The 27,338-nt window shown below is 51.7% G+C and overlaps 1 protein-coding gene across 7 annotated transcripts in view; it reads right to left on the bottom strand.

The window, feature by feature from the left end:
- LOC105483850 (zinc finger FYVE-type containing 28) overlaps window positions 1-27,338 on the bottom strand; it is a 147,526-nt gene that overhangs the window by 66,370 nt on the left and 53,818 nt on the right. For 5 of the 7 annotated variants that reach the window (XM_011744866.3, XM_071093913.1, XM_071093914.1 and 2 more), the window contains exons 2-5: window positions 18,131-18,271; window positions 5,885-6,022; window positions 3,828-4,030; window positions 1,439-1,528 (exon numbers count right to left, since the gene is read on the bottom strand). In XM_011744866.3, coding sequence (XP_011743168.2) covers window positions 1,439-1,528; window positions 3,828-4,030; window positions 5,885-6,022; window positions 18,131-18,271 — 572 coding nt within the window. Of the gene's footprint in view, window positions 1-1,438; window positions 1,529-3,827; window positions 4,031-4,136; window positions 4,253-5,884; window positions 6,023-18,130; window positions 18,272-27,338 lie in introns of those variants that run through there. The other 2 variants (XM_011744867.3, XM_011744870.3) reach the window with 2 other exon arrangements.

Raw genomic sequence — 27,338 nt, 5'->3', positions numbered from 1 at the left:
CACTTGAACAAGAGAAACAACAAGGTTACATCTTAGCCCCAAAGTCCGCTGAGAAAACCTGACTCCAAATTACTGTACAAAGCCTGAGAAGAATACTGATGGCTTCCCCCGCCCCCACCCCCCACAAAAGAAACACTTGTTCAGCAGACTTAAAACCCAGCAACAACCCAATCCTGGCCTGGGGAGGTGAGGAGTGAGGATTGAGGAGTGAGGATGTGAGGACTGAGGAGGTGAGGAGGTGAGGAGTGAGGAGGTGAGGAGGTGAGGAGTGAGGAGGTGAGGAGTGAGAACGTGAGGAGTAAGGAGCTGAGGAGTGAGGAGGTGAGGAGTAAGGAGTGGAGGACTGATGAGGTGAGGAGTGAGGAGTGAGGAGGTGAGGAGTGAGGACGTGAGGACTGAGGATGTGAGGATTGAGGAGGTGAGGATAGAGGAGGTGAGGAGGTGAAGACTGAGGAGGTGAGGAGTGAGGAGGTGAAGAGTGAGGGGGTGAGGAGGTGAGGAGTGAGGAGGTGAGGGGTGAAGAGTGAGAAGGTGAGGAGTCAGGAGGTAAGGAATGAGGAGTGAGAAGGTGAGGAGTGAAGAGGAGTGAGGAGGTGTGTAGGTAAGGAGTTAGGAGGTGAGGAGCGAGGAGGTGTGTAGGTGAGGAGTTAGGAGGTGAGGAGTGAGGAGGTGTGGAGGCGAGGAGTTAGGAGGTGAGGAGTGAGGAGGTGTGGAGGAGAGGAGTTAGGAGGTGTGTAGGTGAGGAGTTAGGAGGTGAGGAGCGAGGAGGTGTGGAGGAGAGGAGTTAGGAGGTGAGGAGTGAGGAGGTGTGGAGGCGAGAAGTTAGGAGGTGTGGAGGTGAGGAGTTAGAAGGTGAGGAGTGAGGAGGTGAGGAGGAGAGGAGTTAGGAGGTGTGGAGGTGAGGAGTTAGAAGGTGAGGAGTGAGGAGGTGAAGAGGAGAGGAGTTAGGAGGTGTGGAGGTGAGGAGTGTGGAGGTGAGGAGTGAGGAGGTGTGTAGGTGAGGAGTTAGAAGGTGAGGAGTGAGGAGGTGTGGAGGTGAGGAGTTAGGAGGTGAGGAGTGAGGAGGTGAGGAGGTGAGGAGTGAGGGAGTGAGGAAGGTGACAAGGTTTGGATGTCCAACCCATCATGCCCAAGGCTTCTAGCGTTTGTCCTCTGACATGTGACTTCACCTGCAGGATCTGCCCTTCTGGCCGACAGAAAAGTGACCATGGGGTGGTGGAAGGGGACTGGGCAGAGGTGAAGGCAGGGGCGGCCTCTACCCTCTGCCCACCTGTGAGGAGAAGCCGGATGTAATGTGGGAAGACATGGCTAGTGTCTTCCATCTGGAGCACTCCCAAGACACAGCAGGTTCCCCCAGAGCTGCCCTCTGCCCCAGGCCTGGAGTGAGGCAGGGACTCCCCAGATGCTGCCCCCAGCCCCGAAGCATCCCTGTCCTCACCTCTCCACCGTCTCGCAGAAGAGCACGATGACCTCCTGTTGCACATAGTACTCCCTGGGAGACTTCACAGGCACCATGGCCGAGACGTAGCTGCGAACACGGGGAGATCTGTTAGGCCGCTCGTGGGCCGTGGCGGGGCCTCTCCCAAACAGAGGGTGGGGCATCTTCAATTAAAGCTGCAATACTGGGCAAGGTGGGGGCGGGGGCCCTCACACCTCTAATCCTAGCACTTTGGGAGTCTGAGGCGGGAGGATTGCTTGAGCCCAGGAGTTCGAGGCAACACAGCAAGACCTCATCTCAACAAAAAATGAAAAAGTCGGGTGTGGTGGTGGCATGCACCTAGTCTCTGCTACTTGGGAGGCTGAGGTGGGAGGATCACTTGCGCCCAGGAGTTGGAGGCTGCAGTGAACGGTGATGGTGCCACTGCACTCCAGGCTGGGTGACAAAGCAAGAAATTGTCTCTTAAAATACACACACACACACACACACACACACACACACACACACCCCCTACACCACCACCCCATTTCGGCAGTTTCATAGTACACAGTTCCTGCCAGCCAGGCCTACTACAGGCCTTCCCTTGAAACCCCAGCTCTGTCCATGGGGGATGGTTGTGCCAGCTCCCAGGGCTAACCCTGGAGCCTGACCACCCTGGACCCAGTGCTGCCCATGTGCAGGACCATCCCCCACCTTGGCACCGGCCTTAATGGGCGAGAGAGAAACGAATGAATGTATGCATGGGTGGGTGAAAAACCCACAGCCCCAGGTGGACCTCAACAGCCACGGAAGCCAGCCCAGGCTGGGCACAGCGGCTTGCAAGAGGCCTGCGAGTGGCTGTGAGAGGTGATGGCTTGTTCAACTCTTCCCCAGATGACAGCACTTTCTTTTCTTCTAAATCACTAACTCTAGGCCAGGGGCGGTATCTCATGCCTGTAATCCCAGCACTTTGGGAGGCCGAGGCCAGCAGATCACTTGAGGTCAGTCGTTCAAGACCAGCCTGGCCAACAGGGTAAAACCCTGTCTCTACTAAAAACACAAAAAAATTAGCCAGGCGTGGTGGCGGCCACCTGTAATCCCAGCTACTTGGGAGGCCGAGGCAGGAGAATGGCTTGAACTCAGGAGGCGGAGGTTGCGGTGAGCTGAGATCACGCCACTGCACTCCGGCCTGGGCAACAGAGTGAGACTCCATCTCAGAAAATCAATCAATCAATCACTAACTAATTTTTTCTTATGAAAACTGATTTAGAAAATCTGGGGAAGATAAGAAAATAAAACTCGATTGTCCGTGCTCTCGCTTCCTGGAGAGGACTGCCCTTAATGCATCGGTTGATCTCCTTCTAGGGGCCAGTAGATTACAAGATGAAAAGTTTTTATTGGAACCTCCACAGACACCATCTGCCTCCGTTTTTTGTTTGTTGTTGATGTTTTGAGATGGAGTCTCACTCTGTTGCCCAGGCTGGAATGCAGTGACTGGATCTCAGTTGAACCCACTGCACCCTCTGCCTCCCAGGTTCAAGCGATTCTCCTGCCTCAGCCTCCTGAGTAGCTGGGACTACAGGTGCCCACCACCATGCCTGGCTAATTTTTTGTATATTTTTTAGTAGAGACGGGGTTTCACCATGTTCGCCAGGATGATCTGGATCTTCTGACCTTGTGATCCACCCACCTCGGCCTCCCAAAGTGCTGGGATTACAGGCATGAGCCACCTCGCCCGGCCTCTTTGTGTGTGTGTGTGTGTGTGTGTGTGTGTGTGTGTGTGTGTGTGCGCGCGCGCTCTTGTTGCCAAAGCTGGAGTGCAATGGCACTATTTCGGCTCACCGCAACCCTCGCCTCCCGGGTTCAAGCGATTCTCCTGCCTCAGCCTCCCAAGTAGCTGGGATTACAAGTGTGTGCCACCATGCCCAGCTAATTTTTGTATTTGTAGTAGAGACGGGGTTTCACGTTGCTGGCCAGGCTGGTCTTGAACTCCTGACCTCAGATGATCCGCCTGCCTCGGCCTTCCAAAGTGCCAGGATTACAGGCGTGAGCCACCGCACTGGCCTGGCTGCCTCCATTTTCTTCTCACCTCCTGTGAGGTCTCATTCATTCCAGAGGCATCATTCATTCCTGCCCCCTTGGGCCTCTCCAAAGCCCTTCCCCTGGAGGCCCATGGCGGCCAGATCCCCACCTGCGTCCTCTATGCTCACCCCACTCCCTGGAAAGATGCCCTCGATCACCTCCACGCTGTGCTCTCCAGGGCTTAACCCCACCCACAGGCGTCCCTGAACCCGCCTGCCTCCTCCCTCTGCGGAATTTTCCAGCTTGAAGTATCAGGGTGAGCCCGGGAAGGTGGCACAACAGTCCCCAAGCTCATACAGCCAGGGCTGTGGACCCACAGCCGCAGTACCTGAGCTCGAACTCGGCGAACAGGACATCGAAGTGCCTCAGCGCCTCCCTCATCTTCTCCGTGTAGGTGTTCAGGTCCCGCAGCGCCTGGTCGCGGAGGGCGCCCCGCACGTCCTCCAGGCTGCGCGTCAGCTCCTTGGCCAGCGGGCGCATGGCCATGCTCTCCAGCTCCCGGTTCATGATGATGGAGCCGGCGGCCAGGCACTGTGGGAGGGGACGCGCTCAGGGAGGGGCCCGGGGTGGGGGCCAGGCTCTCAGGGGTTGCCGTCCCGGGGAACCTGACTGCACACCTCGGGGACCCTCTTCTCACCCTGGAGCACAGGCCGGCTCGTGTTCCCGGTCCCCGCAGGAGGTTTTTCTTACATTCAGAGCAATCGTGAGGGCGATAACCAATGTCCCCCAACGTGACCCACGGGGTCCTCGCAGGGCCCCAGGAGCAGGGAGAGAAGGGCAGGGGAGGGGAGGGGAGGGCAGGGCAGGGGAGGGGAGGGGAGAGGAGGGGAGGGCAGGGCAGGGCACGGCAGGGGAGGGGAGAGGAGGGGAGGGGAGGGGAGGGTAGACTGAGGCTCTTGGGTCTGGGGGCTCAATGCAGGAGGAACCCTGGCCATGTGACTCTTTTCCCCTCCCCTTCCAGGCCGCAGGGATGAAGGTCAGGGAGCTTGGAGCTTCCAGACTCCACATTCAGGTCTGCACTCCCAGGGATGAAGCAGCCAGGCTGATCCGGGCCCCGAGGCCCCCAGCCTGTCTAGGGAGCCACAGACACTACGGTCAACTTGCTCACAGCCAGAGAAACGCAACCTTCCCCGGAACGGAGACTCATCAGTGTGAGAGTCCGCGGGCTCCTGGGCAGGTAAGGAAGGCTCCTCCGCACCCACAGATCCACCCACGTCTGCCCTGGGCACTGCCAGGCAGCTCCCCAGTGTGCGCTCAGCAACTGAGAGTCTCACCAAGCTGCTCTCTGGCACGGGGGCTGAGTCCAGGCCCTGGTGGACCTGGTGTCACAGGGAGGCTCGTCCAGGGCCTCACCAGGGTTAGGATAGAACCAATCCACCTGGTGTCCCCTCAGAGATGATCAAGTGACGCAGGACAAGCAGCCATTTCCCAGGTGACAGAATGAGACAGCTACTGATTTCCCAGGCCCATGCTACGGGTGGGCTCTGAGCTTGGGGCACCAGGACCACACAAGGAGCTGTGCCCGCCCCTGGGCATGCATGCCCCTGCCAGGCCAGCCAGGCACAGAACCCGCTCCATCCCATGACTGCCCCAGGACCCACTCCACAGAGGTGGAAACTGAGGCTGGGGAGGAGACAGAACCTGCCCGCGGGCCCCTGTAACTAACCCAAGCCTCGGCAGAGGACACCCCAACCAAGTGGCTCAGAGGTGGGGTGGGCAGGTGGACACAGGGACAGGGCGGCGTGGGATGAAGACTCCACACCCCAGGGACTCCTAGAGAGGGGAGGCGGGGAGGATGGGGACGGGACAATAGAGAGGGCGGTGATGTTGGGGCCGAGGTCAGGCTCCGGAGCACGGGGAGGGGAGGAGGCTGGGAGGTCTGCATGGTGGGGGCCTGGGGGAGACTGTTCCTGCCACCTCGAAGGGCGCCTTCCTCTCGGTGCCTCAGTTTCCTCATTGGGAGATGAAGATGAAGATGACAGGCCAGATGTGGCCTGCATGGGGCTGCAGCACAGCTCCCCAGCCCCCGCTGCTGCCTGTGCCGCAGGGCGGGAGGGGAACACTTGTTCCTGATGCGGGCATTACTGCCATTAAGAACCACTTTTAGGTCCTGGCTGTCTGGGGGCCTGAGAACCGCAAAAACATCACATGGGAAATTTCATTTGTATATACAGTTTGGGGGGCACTAGTTCATGGCTTTCCCAGATCCTCCAAGGGTGCACTGCCTACCAGGCTCAGACCACACCATGTAACCCAGAGTGGACGGAGCTCTTGGAGGAGACACTGCGGCCCGGCACCTGCAGGCACCCATGCACAAGGTTCGCAGGGACACGACTAGACGCCACCCCACATCAGGACCTCCGAACCCAGGTGGCCACCCGCTACCTCGGCACCGAACCACAGCTGGCCGGCCAGGTTGTCGTGCCGGATCTCCTCGGGGAACTTGACGCAGAAATCTCTGGGGGCACGGTCCTGGGGGATGCACTCATCCATGATCTGGTTAATGATGTTCAACACATTGTCCTGAAACAGAAGACAGGAGAAAGTGCGCCAATCGCTGTGTCCAGCTGGCGGCCGCCATGTACTGCTAGAAAACACGCACGGTGCATGTTACTATTTTTTAGGATTATTATTAAAGTGACAGAGGAGGCTAGGCACAGTAGCTCATGCCTATAATGCCAGCACTTTGGGTGGCCGAGGCAGGTGGTTTACCTGATGTCAGGAGTTCGAGACCAGCCTGGCCAACATGGCGAAACCCCGTCTCTACTAAAAATACAAAAATTAGCCGGGCGTGGTAGCGCACACCTGTAATCCCAGCTATTCGGGAGGCTGAGGCAGGAGGATCACTTGAACCAGGGAGGCGGAGGTTGCAGTGAGCCGAGATCGTGCCGCTGTACTCCAGCCGGGGTAACAAGAGCGGCAACCATAGGAGCCATGGGCTCAGACGAACTCTCAGCCGGCTGGGGACCTGCAAAGCCCTCGTCTTCCCTGAAGCTCAGTGCACTCCTCTGTAGAGTCAGGGACACAGACCACGTCTTAGGGTTGGAAGAGTGCAATTACATCAAGGCCAGGCACAGCTGGGCCCTGCTCTTCCATCCAGGTGGCGTCCCCTCCCACCTCCTCGGGAACCAGCAGATCAATTACAGCAACGCGTAAATCAGTCTGCACTGGAGGGGGCGCGGCTTTCACAAAGTGGAGACCCTGACTCCCCCCCTCATGGCTGTTCAACCAGGGACAGGTCACTTCGCCTCTCTGATCAGCCAGATCCCCTTCTGTAAGCCTCGATACACAGCAACTTCTGACTTTTTGTTTATTTTTAGAGACAGGGTCTGGCTTTGTCACCCAGGCTGGAGTGAAGTGGTGCAATCATAGCTTATGACAGCCTCAAACTCCAGGGCTCCAGCCATCCTCCAGCCTCAGCCTCCCGAGTGGCTGGGATTACCAGAGTAAGCCAGCATCCCTGGAAGCAGCTTCTATTTTAAAGACTCTTTAAAATTATTTTACTTTATTTCCTTATGTTCAAAATATAAAGTATAACAGACTGTTTTGAACATTTTGTGTATATGAGGGAAAGAAGCCCGTGTTTTTACGTCTTAAATTGCATTCCATCCTTTTCTGTAAACTTGTCCTATTCTTTAAACAGTGACGATTCCTTCTGTAGATTACAAAAACACTGGAAGCTTAACTTTTGTCTTTAATTTGTTAAATATGAAATCAATACACATTCATCCTAGGAAAACTGGAATCAATGGGAAAGGAGAGAAGTGGGGAAAATGTCCTTGGGGAAACATGACTGCAGGTGGGACACAGTTCCTTCTAATTCTCATCCTCCAAGGGCCTGTTTTCAGCCAACATTGAGATGATCCATGTACCGAATACTGCATTCTGCTGTGGTTGCTGCATCCAACTTTTGATGGATGGTGACATGCTATTCCAGCACATAGACCGTCCTGTTAACGGACTCCTTTGTCTTCTGCTGGACACTGACGGTGCCTAATCCTCCACCTCCATGCAGCGCTGCCCTCACTACTGTGGTGCACGACGCTCCGGTTGTGGATTACTTCCTCAGGACCCACTGCTTGCTAGAAATGGAATTACAACGTCAAAAGTGCAAACTGCATTTCCAGGCTCTGATGAGATACTGCCAAGTGGCTTTCCAGAAAGAGCACACGAACTGACACTCTCACCCGTGGCCATCCCTCCTTTCTGCCCTCCGAGGCTTGACTTTCATTTTTCTTAGGAAGGGATATGAAAACTCACTACGAGTGGGGAAGCATGACCCTTCTCAGGCAAGAAATGAAAACACTGAACTCTGAAGGAAATTCTGCAGTGTAAGAAAAATGTTAAGCCTTTATCATACAAAAAATAAAAACAAAATTCAACCAACAAGTGGTTCTACTGTCACTTCTTTTTAAAAGGTTTTCTGGGTAGGAAGGTCCCTTGCTCATGATTCAACAAACCAATGAGCAAACAACGGCAATCACAGCAACAGGCAGTGCACAGTAACCACCAGCTGAGATGAAGAGTCCAGGATCTGAGGCTCAGCCCGGTGGCACGGCTTATCTAAGGCTGAGGAGACTTTAGTGGCCGTGCTTGGATTCATTGCCCGCCCTTCCTGGTCTACCGGAACATACCTGCCTGAGGGAAGGGCCTTCTGTTACTCACTAATGAGTCTCCAGTGCCTAGAACAGTGCCTCACACACAGTATGCTGAACAAACACTTGCCAGGACTTCTAACTCCAGCCAAGATGGAGTCAGAGGAACCCAATATACCCCACTCCCAACGACAGTGATTCCCATGACACTGGACATCAGGCCACAAAGGACACTGATCCCCAAGAGACAGGAAATAAATAAGGTGAGCCCCCCGACTACCTCAGCTCACTGCCTTGAGGAAAGTTTCAAGTCATGGAACAGGGACAGGGAACTCGGATGGAACCAAGGCAGTTAGGGTTCAGAGAGCAGGAGGCAGAGAAGAGAGAGAACTCTGGAGATCTGGGGAGGGTCTCAGGGGTTCAGCCGAGAACTGATCAACACATGCCCGTGGGGAGATGACCTAAGGCCGGGAAAGAAGCACCTGAAGGATTCCAGGGAGCAGTGGCAGGAGCTCTCCAGAAGGCTGGAGTAGCAGGAGCGCTCACAGTTCACAAAGTATCGAGTAGAATACCCAAAAGTGTCTTGCCTCCATATGAACAGCAGTTAACTCTAGACTAAACACAGCTCTGGTCCTGCCTAACACCTTAAAAAATAAGACCCAAAGGAATAAACTGTTTCTAAGTAACTAAACTGCATCACAGAACAACCAAAAATATTTACAGTAATATAAAAATAGCCCCCAGCAAGGTGAAATTCACTATGTCAGGTACCCAATTAAAAAATTACCAAGTTTGGCCAGGTGCCGTGGCTCACGCCTGTAATCCCAGCACTTTGGGAGGCCGAGGTGGGTGGATCACCTGAGGTCGGGAGCTCGAGACCAGCCTGACCAACATGGAGAAACCCCATCTCTACTAAAAATACACAATTAGCCAGGCGTGGTGGTGCGTGCCTATAATCCCAGGCATGGAATAGCATGTCACCGTCCATCAAAAGTTGGATGCAGCAACCACAGCAGAATGCAGTATTCGGCACATGGATCATCTCAATGTTGGCTGAAAACAGGCCCCTGGAGGAGGAAAACAGGCCCTGAGGCAGGAGAATCGCTTGAACCCGGGAGACGGAGATTGCGGTGAGCTGAGATGGTGCTGTTGCACTCCAGCCTGGGCAACATGAGCAAAAAAAAAAATTACCAAGCTTGAAAAGAATGAAGAAAATACGACCCATGACTAAAAGGAAAAGCAATCAATCAAAATCAACCCAGACTTGACAAAGATGATCAGGGACATTAAGACGGTTGTTATAACTGATTCCCATGTGTTCAAAAAGTTAACTAGAGACAATGAAGAAACTAAAAGTCCCGACCTGATTTAGAGATGAAAATTACAGCATCTGAGATGAAAAGATATACTGCATGAGATTAACCTCAGATTTGATAATTCAGAAGAAAAGAACAGTAAACTTGAAGACAGCAACTGAAACTATCCCAATGATTCAGAAATAATAATAGATCATCAATGAACTGTTGGACAACTTCAAAGGTCACATATGAATGTAATTTCAAGTCTCAAAATGAGGAGGAATGAGATAGAAAAAAATATTTGAAGGAATAATGGTCAAAATTTTTCCAAATTTAATAAATATAAACTCACAGAACCAAGTAAATGAACCCCAAGCAGAAGACACATTTTTAAAAACTATACTAAATTACAGCATAATCAAACTGATCAAAACCAATAAAAAGAGAAAATCTTTAAAGTAGCAAGAGAAAAAAGATATGTTACACACAAGGAACAAAGACAAAATGGCATTAGATTTTTCATCCAAAATAATACAAGTGAGAAGAGAATGAAACATCTTTTTTTTTTTTTTTTTTTTGAGACTGAGTCTGGCTCTGTCACCCAGGCTGGAGTGCAGTGGCCGGATCTCAGCTCACTGCAAGCTCCGCCTCCCGGGTTCACGCCATTCTCCTGCCTCAGCCTCCGGAGTAGCTGGGACCACAGGCGCCCGCCACTTCGCCCGGCTAGTTTTTTGTATTTTTTAGTAGAGACAGAGTTTCACCGTGTTAGCCAGGATGGTCTTGATCTCCTGACCTCGTGATCCGCCCGTCTCGGCCTCCCAAAGTGCTGGGATTACAGGCTTGAGCCACCGCACCCGGCCGAAACATCTTTAACGTATTGAGGGGAAAAAAAATATCAACCTAGAATTCTATACCCAGCAAAAATATCTTTCAAAATCAAAGGTAGAATAATTTTTCATTCAAACAAAGGCTGAAAGAATTCATGACCAGTAGACTTGCACTATAAGAAATGCTAAAGAAATTCTTTCAAGCAAAAAGAAAATTACACCAGACGGAAATAGAGATCTATACAAGGGAAAAGACAGCACTGGAAATGGTGACTACACAGTAAATATACAAGATCCTTTTTTACTATTTAATTTTCTAAATTTTAATTTTAAAAATTGACCATTTAAATGAAAAAAATACCCTAACAACATAGTGTGAGTCTATAACATACAAAAGTAAAATGTATGGCAACAACAGCACAAGGTCCAGTAGGAGAAATGGAAGTGACTTATTGGAAGGTCTTTATACTCTATGTGAAGTTGTATAATGTCATTTGAAGGTATCTGTAATTAAAGACAATTATTATAAACCCTAAAGCAACCACTAAAATAACAAAACAAAGAGTTCTGGTTAATGAGCCAACAAAGGAGACAAAGCAGAATCATAAAAAATAAATAGAATACATAAAAATTAAGAGATGAAGTCACTGAAGCCAATTAATAAAAAAAGAAGGAAAAAAAGAGGAAAGGGGAATAAATAAAAGATAGGACAAACAGAAAACAAACAGCAAAATGATACTCAAATCTAACTATATCAAAGATATATTAAACAAAAACAATCTAAAATCCCCAAATAAAAGACAGAGATTTTCAGATTGCATAATAAAAAGAGACCCAACTATATGCTGCCTACAAGATCCCCACTTCACACACAAAGACACAAATAAGTTAAAAGTCAAAGGACTTTTTAAAAGTTATATCATGTTCACACCAATCAAAAGAAAGCTGGAGTGGCTACATGAATATTGAAGGAGGTTTCAGAGCAAAGAGTACTACCAAGGACCAAAAAAAAGTCATTTCCTAATAATAAAGGGGTCAATTTATTAGCAGCACATAACAATCATTAACATTTATGAACCTCATAATAGACCTTCAAAGGGCATGAAGTAAGATGACATAAACAAATCCACAATTATAGTCAGAAACTTCAGTACCTTTCTCAACTGATAAGACATAGAAAGTAAACAGAAAATCAGCAAGGATAGTAAATCTTAGCAATGCTGTTAAAACAACCTGACGTGGTTGACATTTACAGAACTTTCCACCCAACAACAGCCAGAGGCACATGATTCCCAATTTTTTTTTTTTTTTTTTTTTTTTTTTTTGAGACGGAGTCTCGCTCTGTCGCCCAGGCTGGATGGAGTGCAGTGGCCGGATCTCAGCTCACTGCAAGCTCCGCCTCCCGGGTTTACGCCATTCTCCTGCCTCAGCCTCCCGAGTAGCTGGGACTACAGGCGCCCGCCACCTCGCCCGGCTAGTTTTTTGTATTTTTTAGTAGAGACGGGGTTTCACTGTGTTAGCCAGGATGGTCTCGATCTCCTGACCTCGTGATCCGCCCGTCTCGGCCTCCCAAAGTGCTGGGATTACAGGCTTGAGCCACCGCGCCTGGCCATGATTCCCAATTGTATATGGAACATATACCAAGAAAGACCAAATTCTGGGCCATAAAACAAGCCTCAATACATGTAAAAATAATCCAAATCACACAAAGTATATCCTCTGACCACAGTGGAATTTAATTAGAAATCATTAACAGAAAGATCTCTAGAAAATTCCGTAAATATTTGAAAACTAAATAACACACTTTTAAATAACTCATGAATCAAACATGAAATCAAAGAGGAAATCACAAAGTATTGTGAATGAAATGAAAGTAAAAATACAACATATCAAAATTTATGGAATACTACTAAAGCAGCAATTAGGGAGAAATTTAAACCACTAAATGCCTAAATTAGAAAAGAAGAAAGGCATTCATTCTCTAACCTCAGTTGCCATATTAAGAAACTATAAAAAACTATAAACCGTATATATTTTATATGGTTTTGAAGTCTACCATATAAAAATAAAAAAAGAAACTAGAGAGAGAAGAGTAAATGAAACCCAAAGCAAACAGAAGAAAGGTATAGCAACAATCAGAGCAGAAATTTAAAAAGAGAAAAGATTAAAGCAATAGAGAAAATCAATGAAGTTAAAAATAGTTCCTTTGAGAATATCAGTAAAATTGATAAAACTCTATCAACACAGAATGTTCAGAATGACAACAGAAGTTCAGAATGACAACAGAAGACACAGCTTAATAACAGGAATGAGAGAGGTGACATCTCTGTGGATCCTACTTACATTAAAAGGATTATAAGGAAATATTATGAACAACTTAATGCCAATAAATTCAACAACTTAGATGAAATTTCTTAAAAGGCATAAACTACCAAATCTCTCTCTAGAAGAAATTTCTGAAATAATGTGAAAACCCTGTATCTATTCAAGAAATTAAATTTGTAGTTAAAAATCTTCCTACAAAGAAAACTCCAGTTTCAGATAGATTAATAGTGAATTACCAGGTCCAGATAGATTAATAGTGAATGCTACCAGGTCCAGATAGATTAATAGTGAATTCTACCAAACATTTAAGAACAACTAATACTACACAAACTCTTCCAAAAAACTGAAGAGGACAGAATCCTTCTCAACTCATCTATGACATTGTCTTGATACCAAAATCAGACAAAGACTATGGGCCCATACTCCTCATGAACACTGATCCAAAAAATCCTAACACAATTTTAGGAAACTGAATTCAATAATGCAAAAAAGGATAATGTACCATGAACAAGTGGGATTTATCCCAGGAATGTAGGAGTACCTTTTTTCTTCCTTTTTTTTTTTTTTTTTTTTTTTGTGAGATGGAGTCTCGCTGTGTCGCCCAGGCTGGAGTGCAGTGGCACGATCTCGGCTCACTGCAAGCTCCACCTCCCGGGTTCAGGCCATTCTCCAGCCTCAGCCTCCCGAGTAGCTGGGACTACAGGCGCCCGCCACCACGCCCAGCTAATTTTTGTATTTTTAGTAGAGACGGGGTTTCACCATGTTAGCCAGGATGGTCTTGATCTCCTGACGTCGTGATCCACCTGCCTCGGCCTCCCAAAGTGCTGGGATTACAGGCGTGAGCCACCGTGCCCAGCCAATTTTTTTTTAACATTCAAAAATCAATCGATGTATGCTTATGCTCTTCCTGGACGAAGTAAGGCAGAATCTCTGGGACTGGGTCCTGGCATCTATATTTTTTAAGCTGTCATAAGGACTGTGAACCATGGATATGGTCAAGGATATGGTCTAACATCTGCATTTTCTTAGCAACATGTCTGATCACTTCTGTATTTTTAAAAATCTGTTTTTATTTAGGGCCAAATTCTGTCTTTTATCTTTGTGGCATATTTGTGATACCCGGCTGGTTCTATGATCTTCTTTCTACCAGGGAACTAAAATGATGTGTCTTCCATCATTTTGCAAGACAAGAAGACACCAAGAGTTCCAGCTACCCTGACCTTTGGGTGCTGTGGCATCCAGCAAATGACCCCTTGTTTTCTGTTTATTGCATGTGATGACGGATGCGTCACCCAATCTGAGTGGATTTAATGTTCTAATTCACGAAATAAGAGAATCGGACCAGATGAGCCCAAAGTTTCTTTCAGTGCTAGATAATCACAACTCTAAAATAGCTATGGTGAGAAGCCTAAATGTATATACTAGCATGAGATTCAAACTTTTGGCAGCTTGACACAGTTTACAATTGTTTTTGTGATATCATAGCTATCATATGCAAAAAAGAATAAGTCACATTATTCAAAAAGAAAATAAATTACAATTTAAGTGAATCACCCAAGTGTTCCCTGTTTCAATGATATAACTGAGTGCCTACTATGTACTAGGCACTGGGATGTACTGGTGAATGTTGTGTGTACACATAGCCCTGCCCTCGTGGCATCTACATGCTGCTTTTGTTGGGTGATGGAGTGGATACTAATAAAAAAGTCAATATTTATTGAGTAAAAAAAGACCATCAATGTAATTTACCATATTAAAAATAACATGATAAATCTCCATTGACACAAAAAAAGCATCTGAAAAAAAATCTAACATCCATTCCTAATAAGAACTCTTAGCAAGCGATGAGTAGGTGGCAACTGCCTTGGCCTGACAAAGGGTAGCTACGAAAATCCTACAGCTAACATTACACTGATCTCTGGGGAGAAAGCATTCGGTTTTCCGTCATTAACAAAAGATGTCTGCTCTCACCACTTCTATTCAACTTTGTACTGGAATTCTAGCTAGTTCAATAGGGTGACGCGCACACACACACACACTCATGGCATCCAGATAGAAAAGGAAGAAGTGAAGATTATCTTTATTGGCAAAAAATGTAACAGAATCTACAAAAAGCTGCCAGAAATACTAAGTGAATTTAGAAAGTATGATATTGTAAAATATATGTTTGGTCTTCTTCCCATTTCCTGACATACAGCTCCAAAAAGCCTGGGACTCTCTAGAGTGATATGAGTTCACTGGTGACTGGGGGGCCCTAGACAGCTTCAGGATGGGGGGCTGGTCCCTGGGAAGATCAAGGCAAGTTAGAGAGTTGCGACTTTCAGCCCCCACCCCCAACCTCCGGGGAGGGGAGAGGCACTGAAGAATTGGGAAGTGTTCTCACCAATAGCCAACGATACAATCAATCATGGCTCTATAAAGAAGCTTCCGCAAACACCCAAAAGGACTGGTTCAGAGAGCTTCCTTCGCACTGGCGAACACATCCGCCTGCCAGGAGAAGTGCACACCCCAACTCCACGGGACAGAGCTCCTGCCCTTGGGACCCTTCCCGGCCTTGGCTGGTGCACCTCTTCATCTGGCCGCTCATTGTACCTGTTACTACGTCCTTTATTCCTAAGCCAGAACCATGAATGGAGTGTTGCCCTGGGTTCTGTGAGCCACTCTACAAATTGATCCAACCCGGAAGGGGGTCATGGGAGTCCCGATTTATAGCCAGCTGGACAGAAGCACAGACCACACCTGGACTTGGGATTGCCATCTGAATGGGGGGCCGTCTTGTGGGACTGAGCCCTCACCCTGTGGGGTCTGAGGTCACTCCGGGTGGACAGTGTCAAGATGGGGTTGAACAGAGGACCCCCACTGCTGTCCCCTGCAGGACCTGCTGGGGAATGACTTGGTGTGTGGGGAAAACCCTACTCATCTGGTCATGGAGTGTTGGGTGACTGTGTGAGAGTAGAGTAGAAAGTAGGAAAAACCCATTATTTAGATTCCCACAGAAAGGTTTTAGGATACAACATCTATATACAAAAGTCACTTGTATTTCCATATAGTAGCACCAAACAATCAAAAATTGACATTTAGGGCCAGGCATGGTGACTCACGCCTGTAATCCCAGGACTTTGGGAGGCCAGGGCAGTTGGATCACTTGAGTTCAGAAGTTCGAGTCCAGCCCGGCCAACATGGTGGAACCCCGTCTCTACTTAAAATACAAAAATTAGCAGGGCATGGTGGCGCATGCCTGTAATCCCAGCTACTCAGGAGGCTAAGGCAGGAGAATCAGTTGAGCCTGGGAGGTGGAGGTTGCAGTGAGCCGAGATCGTATCACTGCACTCCAGCCTGGGCGACAGAGTGAGATCCCACAGGGTGAGGGCTCAGTCCCACAAGACGGCGCCCCTTCAGATGCTGATGCCAAGTCCAGGCGTGGTCTCTGCTTCTGTCCAGCTGGCTATAAATTGGGGCTCCCACGACCCCCTTCTGGGGTTGGATTAATTTGCAGAGTGGCTCACAGAACTCAGGGAAACACTTCGTTTATGATGCTGGCTTATTTTTTAAAATTGACCTGTAATAAGCAACACCACTTATAACGTCATGAAAAGACATGAAATGCAACCATCCCTCAGTACACGCAGCGGGCAGGTGCCAGGACCCCCAGCATATATCATATCTGCACATACTCAAGTCCCACACTTGGACCAGCAGAACCTGCACAGCCCTCCGTGTATGTGGGTTTTGTGTCCTGAGAATACTGTATTTTCGATCCCAGTTAGGTTGAAACAATGCATATATAAGTGAACCTGTGTAGTTCAAACCATGTTGTTCAGTGGTCAGCTGTGCTGGGGGTAAGGTGGGCCCTGTGAGATGCCCCCAGGGAGCTGGGGGGAACACCCGGGGAGCATACCCCAATCTGGGCGGACGAGAGGCCGAGAGGCTCCCCTGGGGGTGCTCAGCACCGACATGGAGCAGGCTGAGGCTGCCATGTTGGGGGTCGGACAGGAAGAGGCCAAGGACTGGGCGTGGGACCCACATGGAGGCGGCTGGGGGAGGAAGGGGAGATAGGAGGAGGGAGGAAGAGGGGGAGGTGTGGAAGAGAGAAGGGCCACAAAAGACCCAGTGGGATGCGAGCTGAGCCAGAGGCAGGGCCCTGGAGCTGAGTGAATGGAAGTGAGCCCGAATCAGATGATGCTAAGGGGCCTGGAGGGTGTCCACACCCTCTTAGTTCCTTCAAAGACCACAGCAGCAAGGAGAAGAGCGTGAGTGTTTAAGCCCCTGACTGTACTGGAGCACTCCCCTCCAGATCCTTCTTGCAGGGCAATTCTCACTGTGACACATCCCAGTTAAAGCCTGTGGCAGCGGGAAGCCGGAGAAGGGGCCACCTAGCTTGGCAGCCCTCCTGTCCCTCCCCCACCTCTCAAACTCACTTAAAACCAGGCTTTATCATCAACTCTGTCAGTCAACAAAAAAGCACACAGGTCAGAGCATGTAAAGGGAACAGAGCTCCCCAAAGGTTGCCACGAGGAACAGCCTCCGAGCCCCCTTCCTCAGCCGTGGGGCCGCAGGGCAGGTCAGCACCTCTCCTCCGCGGCACTCTCCTCCTCCAGGCTCCAGGGCCCCCAGCACCTGTCCTCTGGGCAGGAGCTCTTTCTAACCTGAGCTCCTGGGGGTAGGGACTCTCCCCACCACAGAGGCCGTCCCCGGAGGGGCCCAGGACATCTGTTGGAACATCTGAACACACAGAAGGTGGAGGCTGCCACTGAACAGCCCAAAAAAGAGCCCAGAGCCTGATCCGGCCAGAAAAGCTGTCCCGGCCACACACAGGGCCCTAACGCTGCTGAGTTCCCACTGCAGCAGGGCCAGGCCAGAGCCAGGGCTGGGGTGCAGCCAGCTCAGCCACTGTGCAGGACCCCCACAGGGTGGGACCCTCAGGATCACGGTGACACAGGGATGGACCCCCCCTGTTGGAGGAGCATGTGTCAGCCCCCACCTCCCACGGCCGCAAGGATTCAGCAAGACCCCATGGGGAGAGTACACCAAGAACATTCCGGAACTTTGTGAAAACCCCTCATCATCACTGGATAAAACTTTGCACCATGCCGTTTGCTATTGTGCCGGAGATGCCTCTGAATGCTTGGTGCACTGGGAGAAAACCTCGGCCGGGATATTTTTAGCAGCAGCTTCCAGGGCCATCTCTCAATTATGCAGCAGATGCCGGCAGCGCCATGAGTCAGCGGCAGAGTGTGACCGCCACATGGTACCCAAGCTCTGCACGAGCACCTGGGCAGGCCCACCCCTCCCACACTGGCTGTTCCTTGGCTCAGAAGCCTGCTCACGCTGCACCCCCTGCCCCCACGCTCCCAGCCTCTGCTCCCCCAAGTGTCCCATGCGGTTTCTCACTTCCAGCCCGGCTATACCCACCCCACACATCCTGCCCGGGATGGTCCCTCTTCCTAGGCCTGGCTTCTCTAGCACCTGACCCTGAGAACGCCACCACAGGGGGCTAGCAGGTGACAAAGCCTTGGTCTACTGAGGACAGGCCACTCTGTCCAATGCCCAGCCGGGCCAGCCAGCTTCTGCTGCCCCGTGGCTCACCTGGCAGGAGCGGAACTGGCTGACCAGCAGCGTGCACCGCTGGGGGTCCTTCCGCCCATCCAGGCTGTCCAGCTCCGCGGCCACCTGGTTCAGCTCCTCGTCGGCATAGTAGAACCGGGCAAGCAGCTGCGGATCCGACCTCTGCAGGAGAGAGGGGCCGGGGCGTGAGTGGGTGGGGAACTGGAGGGGATGCCTCTGCCTTGTCCCCTGTCCCCAGGCCATGTGTGGGCTCCGCCTGGGGCCTTCCACCCTGAGCCGTAGCCGGCGCTTTCCTCAGCTTTCCACACCAGGATCTGGAGGGAAACAGCTAAAGCCGAGGCTCAGGCTGCCGGCTCAACCCCTGATTCGAGGGTCCCCAGGCCCCCTGCATTTCAGCCCAGGACTGTGGGGGAATCCAGACCCTTCGCTGCACCTCAGACACGAGGTCCTCACGCTCCCTCTGGTGGAGAGCCCACAAAAAAGGGGCTCCGGGAAGAGTGGGGTCCCAGGCGCTCCAGGCGACGAAAGCAGCTCTTAGGACATTTTTTTTTTTTTTTTTTTTTTGAGATAGAGTTTCACTCTTGCTGCCCAGGCTGGCGTGTGATGGCACGATCCCAGCTCACTGCAACCTCCACCTCCTGGGTTCAAGCGATTCTCTTGCCTCAGCCTCCCCAGTAACTGGGATTATAGGCACCCGCTACCACGCCCGGCTAATTTTTGTATTTTTAGTAGAGACAGGGTTTCACCACGTTGGCCAGGCTGGTCTTGAATTCCTGACGTCAGGTGATCCACCCACCTCAGCCTCCCAAAGTGTTGGGATTACAAGCATGAGCCACTGTGCCTGGCCAGGAAATATTTTTTTATTCACAAAACCAAAATATGAAGCGGCCCAGAATAATACAATAAAATTTACTCCACTTAAGTGAAGAATGATTGACAGTGCATCATAAACCATTTCCCATGATTCATAAACAATTTGCCATCCCCTCGTTCTCTAGAAACTTCATAGCGCCTCAGTCCAGTTTCCACAAGTCAGTGCACTGTGGCAGGAAACCCTATGCTCAGAGTCTCCCCTCTCACCAAACACGTGGGGGCTCAGAAGCTGGTTTTCAACTGCAACCACCACCCACCCCAACCCTGGCCGGCCTCCTCGGTGCTCTACACACACAGCACGGCCACCCTCCCTTGCCACGTGAGGTTCCCACTGCCCCAGGATGCAAACAGCTTGTTCCCCTGGATCAGAGTTTCCAGGATTCCGAGAAGCCCATTAGAAAAGTGATGAAGTCCTTTTGTGTGTGTATTATTATTATTATTATTATTATTATTATTATTATTTTGAAGACAGAGTCTCACTCTGTCACCCAGGCTGGAGTGCAATGGCGAGATCTCAGCTCACTGTAACCTCTGCCTCCTGGGTTCAAGTGATTCTCCTGTTTCAGCCTCCCAAGTAGCTGGGATTACCGGTGCCCATCACCATGCCCAGCTGATTTTTGTATTTTCTGTAGAAATGGGGTTTCACTAAGTTGGCCAGGCTGGTCTCAAACTCCTGACCTTGTGATCCACCCACCTCGGCCTCCCAAAGTGCTGGGATTACAGGCGTGAGCCACTATGCCCAGCCTATATATTTTTTTGAGACAGGATCTAGCTGTTGCCCAGGCTGGAGTACACTGGCATGAGCATGGCTCACTGCAACCTCCGCCTCCTGGGCTCAAGAAATCCTCCTGCCTCAGCCTCCCAAGTAGCTGAAACTATAGGCACACATCACTATATTCAGCTAATTTTAATTTTTTTCTAGAGATGGAGTCTCCCTGTGTTGCCCAGCCTGGTCTTAAACTCCTGGCCTCAAGCCATCCTCCCACCTTGGCCTCCCAAAGTTGCTGAGATTACAGAAATTAGTCACTGTGCCTGGCCTGAACCTATTTTTATAAAAGGGACTCTTCGTAATCACAGAGAGAAAGACAGAGGAGAGGGGAATATACCAAATCACACACAGTCCAAATGTGCCGGCAGTGTTCCCCACAGACTCCCATCTCCGTCGGGGCATTTCCTCCATGTGCTCTGGCCTGCTGCCCCTCCCCTCTGTGTGGCCTTGGCCAGGGTCACTTTGTCCTGACTCTTTCCTGGTCCTCCAGTCCCCTCTCTCTGGATCAGCTCAAGACGCTGGCCCAGACCCCTGGGGTGGGGAGAGCAAACCCCAGTGAGGCTGAGCGGACCCACATGAGGCCATCCACTGCCCCCTGCGTGGGCTCCAGCAATGGCTGCATGCACCTGTGACCTGGGCAGCCAATGGGAAGCCTTCCCTGGGACTGTTCACAGGAGGCCTGACAGAGCCTCTGCACCCACTCACTCCCCGGCAGATGCTGCCTGAACGTCCACTCTACTAGGAGCGGATCTGGACCTGGGACACAGCGCAGAGCAAGACAGACCCAGGCCCCACCCCACCCGGCCGTTGACATGCTCACAGATGCCAGAGGCACAGAGATGGACGGTGGGCACTGGCTGCCATCTGCTCCCACCCTCTCAGCACCACGGCTGTGCCTCATGCCTTTCTGGAGGTAAACACATCCCCTCCACGCGCCCAGCCAACCGCGGAGAGCCACAAGGTCGCAGTCACCCAGCAACCCCTCTGTGATGAAACGGGAAGAACCGTGGGGTTGGGAGGCAGGAGACACTCTTAACCTCATTCCTGCTCTACTGCCTGCAAGGAAAGGAGGGAGGTGGGGAAAGTGAGGCCCAAAAGGCCCCTCCCGGCCCTTCCCCATGGTCCGAGCCCCAGGAGTGCTGCACCTTCGAAGCCTTGTGGTTGTCAACTTACAGATGAGCAACTGGGCCCTTGACCTTTGCTTCAGACGCGGCCCCCATAATCCTTTTTTCTTTTTTTTCTGAGACGGAGTCTCATTCTGCTGCCCAGGCTGGTGTGATCTCAGCTCACTGTAACCTCCACCTCCCAGGTTCAAGCAATCATCCCACCTCCCGAGTAGCTGGGATTACAGGTGTGCACCACCACATCCAGCTAACTGTTGTATTTTTAGTAGAGACAGGGTTTCACTATGTTGCCCGGGCTGGTCTCAAATTCCTGACCTCAAATGATCCATCCGCCTCGGCCTCCTAAAGTGCTGGGATTACAGGTGTAAGCCACCGCGCCCAGCGCAGTCCCCAGAATTCTGACTGGCTTATGGGGTGGCCGCCAGCTTCCCCTCCCCTAGAATTCTGAGCCAGCTTCTGGGGTGGCCACCAGCTTCCTCACCTGGACCTGGGGCCTGCCAATGCCCCTTCTCGCTCCCAAGGAAGAGGGGAAGAGCCAAGAACAGCACCTTCCTACCAGAGGGCAGAGGAGCCGTCCTGCCACTTCCCGAACCAGGAGGGAGCATGGCCCCTTTTCGGGGTAGGGCTGAGCTTGCAGCCTGCCCAAGGCCGGCATGAGACCCGCGGGGCCTGACACCCAGCTCAGGCATTAGTCCAGGTCAGCAGAGCCACTGGCTCCCTTCTGGCCCCACACCTGCCAGCTCCCCTTCAAAGCAGTAGGTATGGGAGGTGGGGGAAGCAGGAGCCTGGTGCGGACGGCCCCACAGCAGACACCTGGCTGTGACCGAGCTGGACCAGAGCCCTCACAGTCCCTCTCCGCGTGCGTCCCGCAGCCCCGACCACAGCTCACTGATGAGACACCATCTGGCCCAGCAAACAGGCCAGGTACTGAATTTAGGGCACTGGATGACAACACCTCCTGGAAGCTAAATCTCAGCTCTGAGAAAGAGGACACGACGAGGGGCCACGCACAAACCCCCAGAAAGGAACCCAGAATCATTCTCTGCCCTGGCACCAAAAACCTCACAACACTCAAGGAGTTCCCAGCAATGCCAGGTCAACACGGGCCCCTCACTACTCGGTAAGCAGAGGAGACAGCTCAGCCACAGCGCAGGTGCATGAAAGGCTGATGGCAGCGTGGTGCTGCACAGAAAGCCCCCGTCATCACACAAAGCCCCAGACCAAAGAGGGGACTGAGCCTCTGAGCAAAGAATGGGGTGCATGCATGTCCCCTCAGCTCACTCACACACTTCCTCTCCTGTGCTCTGGAGAGGCCAAGAACCGCCACCAAGAACCATGTGTGCAAGTGTGTATGTGTACACGCATGCACCTGTCCATGGCTGTGTGCGTGTGAATCTGTGCATTGTGCATGTGCATAAGTGTGTACACGCATGTGCGTCCATATATCTGTGTGCGTGTGAATATATGTGTAGGCATGGATGTGCATGTGTGTGTGGACGTGCATGTGTGTGTGGATGTGTGTGTGGATGTGCATGTGTGTGGATGTGCATGCATGTGTGAATGTGTGCGTGCGTGGATGTGTGCATGTGGATGTGTGCATGTGTGAATGTGTTGTGTGGATGTGTGCATGCATGGATGTGTGCATGTGTGAATGTGTGCGTGCGTGAATGTGTGCGTGCGTGGATGTGCATGCGTGTGGATGTGCATGCATGTGTGAATGTGTGCGTGTGTGAATGTGTGTGTGTGAATGTGTGCGTGTGGATGTGCATGCATGTGTAGATGTGCGTGCGTGTGGATGTGCATGTGTGTGTAGATGTGCATGCATGTGGATGTGCATGCATGTGTGAACGTGTGCATGTGTGGATGTGTGCATGTGTGAACATGTGCGTGTGTGGATGTGCATGCGTGTGGATGTGTATGCATGTGCGAATGTGTGCGTGTGGACGTGTGCGTGTGGACGTGTGCGTGTGTGGATGTGCATGCATGTGTGAATGTGTGCGTGTGGACGTGTGCATGTGTGGACGTGTGCGTGTGTGGATGTGCATGCATGTGTGAATGTGTGCCTGTGTGAATGTGTGCCTGTGTGAATGTGTGCGTGTGTGGATGTGTGTGTGGATGTGCATGCATGTGTAGATGTGCATGCACCTGTACATGTGAGACTAGTGCAGCAAGTGTCAAGATGAGCTCCCACAGGGGTGACGTGTCTGTCTACTTGGCAGGGTAAATGCTAGAAAGAGGTGCTCATCACCAAAATAAAAGGCATGGGAGGTAGGGAACCCTTCAGGGACGGGCCTGACACTTGACCCCTCCTGGCCCTGGCTCCAGTTAGCGGGGATGCTTGGTGCCCTGCAGGGAAGCCGATTCTCACCTGCAGCAGGCAGCCTGTGTGCCTCAGCGCTCCCTGCCTTCCTCCTGGGGCAGCTGAAGCCTCTGAATGGTCTTCCACGGAGCTGAGGTGTTACTGAGCACACAGACTGCACTGCCAGGCCTGCTCACTGGTGGGGTGGGCATGGAGGGGTTGGATGAGGCAGATTTGCTGTGTGACCTTATCATGAGCTAACCTGTGACCACACCCCCCAAATTCAAACATTGAAGTCCTAACCCCCAGGACTCAGAATGTCAGAATGTGACTGTGTTTGGAAACAGTATGTCCCTTTTTTTTTTTTCTTTTTTTTGAGACAGGGTCTTGCTCTATCCCCCAGGCTAGAGTGCAGTGGTGTGATCACAGCTCACTGCAGCCTCCACCTCCTGGGTTCAAGTGATCCTCCCACTTCAGCCTCCTGAGTAGCTAGGAAGACAGGTGTGTACCACTACTACACCAGCCAATTTTTGTATTTTTTGTAGAGATGGCGTTTTGCCATGTTGCCCAGGCTGGTCTGGAACTCCTGGGCTCAAGCAATTCGTCTGCCTCAGCCTCCTAAAGTCCTGGGATTACAGGCGCAAGCCACCGTGCCCAGCCTAGAGATAAGATCTTTAAAGAGGTCATTAGGGTCAAATGAGGTCGCCAGGGCGGCCCTGATCCAATAGACCTGAAGTCCTTATAAGAGGAGGAAATATGGACACAGGCATATTTGGTGGAGGACCGACCTTGCGGAGACACTGGCAAAAGGCGGCATCTGCAAGCCAAGGAGAGACCCATCCTGAGGGCCCCAGCCCTGCCACGCAGCAGTCTTGGACTTTTGGCCTCCAGGACTGAGAGAAAATAAATTCCTACTGTTCCAGCCACTGAGTCTGGAGTCCTTTGTTGTGGCCGCCTGACCTGTGGGGAAGGCCCAGGAGGGGGCTGGGGAGCCAGCCCTCAGCCAGACCCCTCCATGCTGCACTGCCATGCAGGAGGGCCTGGGAGCCCTGACATCCACTTAGCAAACCCCGCCAGGTAACCCTCCTCCAAGGTAAAACCCCAAACTGTGGGCCTGTACAACTCTGAGGAAGCTGCTCTTGGGGTGGGCTCCAGCTTCCCTGAAAGACCCTGGGGACCCCCATCCACCCGGAAGGACAGCCCCCTTGGGCCCTGGACCTGAGCCTCGGAGCCTTCACCCACCCAAGAAAGCGCACGGCATCTACAACAACCTGCGAGGCCATGTGTGGTTCTCTGTGATTTGAGGATGCCTCCGTGATGTCTAGGGACCATGGGCTCTGACAGTATAACTGCCTGCACGTGGCAAACGGGCATCCCGAACAGCGTGTCCAAAGTCACCACCCCTGAGAACAGGGAAGCGCTGAGTGTCTCCACAACCACAAGGAACAACACTCGCCACACCCCACCTCATGCCACGCCATGACGGGCACCAGTCACACTGCTGACTTGGCATCGGTGCCCACAAGCAAACGCCCTGCTGCTGTACCTCGATTTCAGTAAATTAAAGACCTTAAAACCAGACCTACAAACGTGTTGACCATCTGCAAAAAGAGAGCTCTAATCTCACACACACACACACCCCCCACACACAGAAACTCTCTGCTATTTGAAAAGCTGAGTTAGCCCCTGAGCTAGCGTCCTGGCCCTTCAGGACCGGTATTTCAGAGGAAGAGGCCAAGGTTCCCGCATGGTCCCGGCGGTGCCTGGGGCGGGAGCAGGAGAGATCTTTATTCACTGTGTCCATCATCCCACCCAGACACCTCACTGTGAGTAGAGACCTCCAGGCAGGGGTCCCAGGAAATGAATTAACACAGCTTACAAAATTCAGTCTGTCCTGATCAACAGAATCCAGAAGAAAATGTGGGGTACTAAATTTCCATTTCTAAGTATGCAGAGTATAAAGCAAACAATTACAACCTCAACCTACTTATCACCTAGTGCTAAATCTGTCCGGCATGACATGGCTCACCCTCAAGTCAGCCTGTGGGCAGGAGAGAGAAATGGTGTAGTGGGGGAGGGGGTTAACATTCCAGCACTCACAAATCGTCTCCCTTTGATTTGAATCCACCAGCTTTGTTCAACGACATTTTACAATTTCATTTTAAATTACGTTTTTAAATGTCCTCAAATACAATGTCCACAATAAAGGGAATCAATTGATATAAATAGGAAGTACTCACCTTGTTAAAATTTTTGAAATAAAAATTGTAAAAGAATATATTAGAACCTAATAGGAATCTCTTTTAAAACCACACCACGTAAATATTTTCTCAAAGACAAATCCACAGCAGTGAGAGTGTTCACTGTTAAAAGGAGTCAGAAATAAACCCGTAAAGGAAGAATTTCGTTCAGGAGGTCAGATGACTACTGAACGGACAGCCTCAAAAAGAGCAGGAGAAAATACGCATGAACAAAGCAGCTCTCAATTCAAAATTACAAGGATGGACGGACTGAGGGCTAATTTTGCAAAGCTGATTAAACTGTTAATTCATTCAAGCCCCTGGTCCCTAATGTGAGCTGGGGCTGCAGGCGGGAGGCGCGGGTTGGAGGCACGTGCAGAGTGAGAGACGCAGTGCGCACGTGTGAGCTCAGCCCGTCTGACCCTGGAGTGTTTCCAGGCAGTTACGAGGGCTGGCCACCAGGCTCAGAGTTTACACGCACTACACCACCCACTGGGGCAGGCCCAGCCACCTTGAGGCCCAGGAGGGCTGGGGCTCCAAGCTCTGCACAGGGCACAGAAGCACAGTCCATCACACTGCACCTTCCACCCAGACAAGGAGACTGACGCTTCTGAAGGTAACTCATGGCCAAGGCCACATCGCTGAATGACAAGGAGCCAGATCTCAGTCCAGGTGTCACTAGGATCCTCTGGCATCTACATGGGGAAAGAGGGGGTAAGGGCCCAGGACTGGATCCCTTTCACACTCTTGTTTGCCAAATATGACATAAATCCTGCAGGTGGGGACCTTAAAGAGACACTTTGTCACTCCAGGGCAGCAGCATCACAGTCTTGGCCAAGCTGCGGCAGGGATGACGGGAGCAGGCAGGTGGCGGGACAGATGGAAGGACAGGCAGCACAACCAGGCCAGAGAGGACCAGCCCCGCCCTATGGGCCCCAGCAAGGGAGGGAAGCCCAGTCCAGCTCCTACTGCCTCCCTCCCCACACAGCTGAACCAAGGACATAATCTAGGCTGTAAGCTCCAGTTCTCAAGACAGACCACCCCAGGCAGCCAGCTCCCTACCCCTACAGCCCCCACACTCAGCTGTGGAGACCCAGGTACATTTGCCTCCTAGATATCAGCAGATCTCCGGGAGACAGTGGCCACATGCGGACTTCAGCTGGACAGAGGCTGGAGCGTGCAGGGGTGAGGACCAGGTGTCTGAGGCGCCGTCCTGGGCCTCTCCGGGGCCAGCTTTCCATTAAAGCCTGAGACTCCTTGCTCTGGCACCAGGAATCCAAGAGCACCGTGAAGAAGCCAGGGAAGAACCTCTGCCCGGGACACCCAAATGAAGCCCCACAGCTGTGAACCCCCACACCAGCTGTTCCTCAGCCCTCACCATGACCAATTAACTGTCGAGGAAACCCCTCCACCCCTCCACCCCTCCACCCCTCCACCCTCCACCCCTCCACCCCTCCACCCTCCACCACTGGGGCCAGAACTATTCATTGCCGCCAATCACAGGCCCAGTCCCTCCTGCAGATCCCCAACCCCTCCTGTCTGCACTGAGGCCTGGCGTCCCTGGGCAGTTGTGACCCATGTCCCCAAGGCAGGCTTCATCCACAGCAGACACCCCAGGGGCTGCCAGGCTGAGGCCCCACTGATCTGGCAGCACCACCAGCCATCGGCAGCACATCTGGGGCCCCAGACAGGCACATACTCCTGTGGTCCCAGGCACAGCCCTGCTGCCACACCCACCCCAATGCTACCAATGTTGCTACTGCCTCCCTCCCCATCCATCTGTCCCCGTTCTCTACCCTGCTCTGGGGCCAGGGAGGTGCAGTGGGCACACTGGGTCAGCAGGAGGCCTGGCAGGGAGTGAGGACGGGACGGTCCTGCCCACTTCCTGCCTTGGCCTCCTGCGGACCCCACCCAGCCCTCCTCT

The sequence above is a fragment of the Macaca nemestrina genome, chromosome 3 (assembly GCF_043159975.1).
Source record: "Macaca nemestrina isolate mMacNem1 chromosome 3, mMacNem.hap1, whole genome shotgun sequence".
Taxonomy (NCBI): Eukaryota; Metazoa; Chordata; class Mammalia; order Primates; family Cercopithecidae; genus Macaca; species Macaca nemestrina.
The sequence above is the reverse complement of the archived record's forward strand: the minus strand, read 5'-3'. Positions and strand labels throughout refer to the sequence as shown.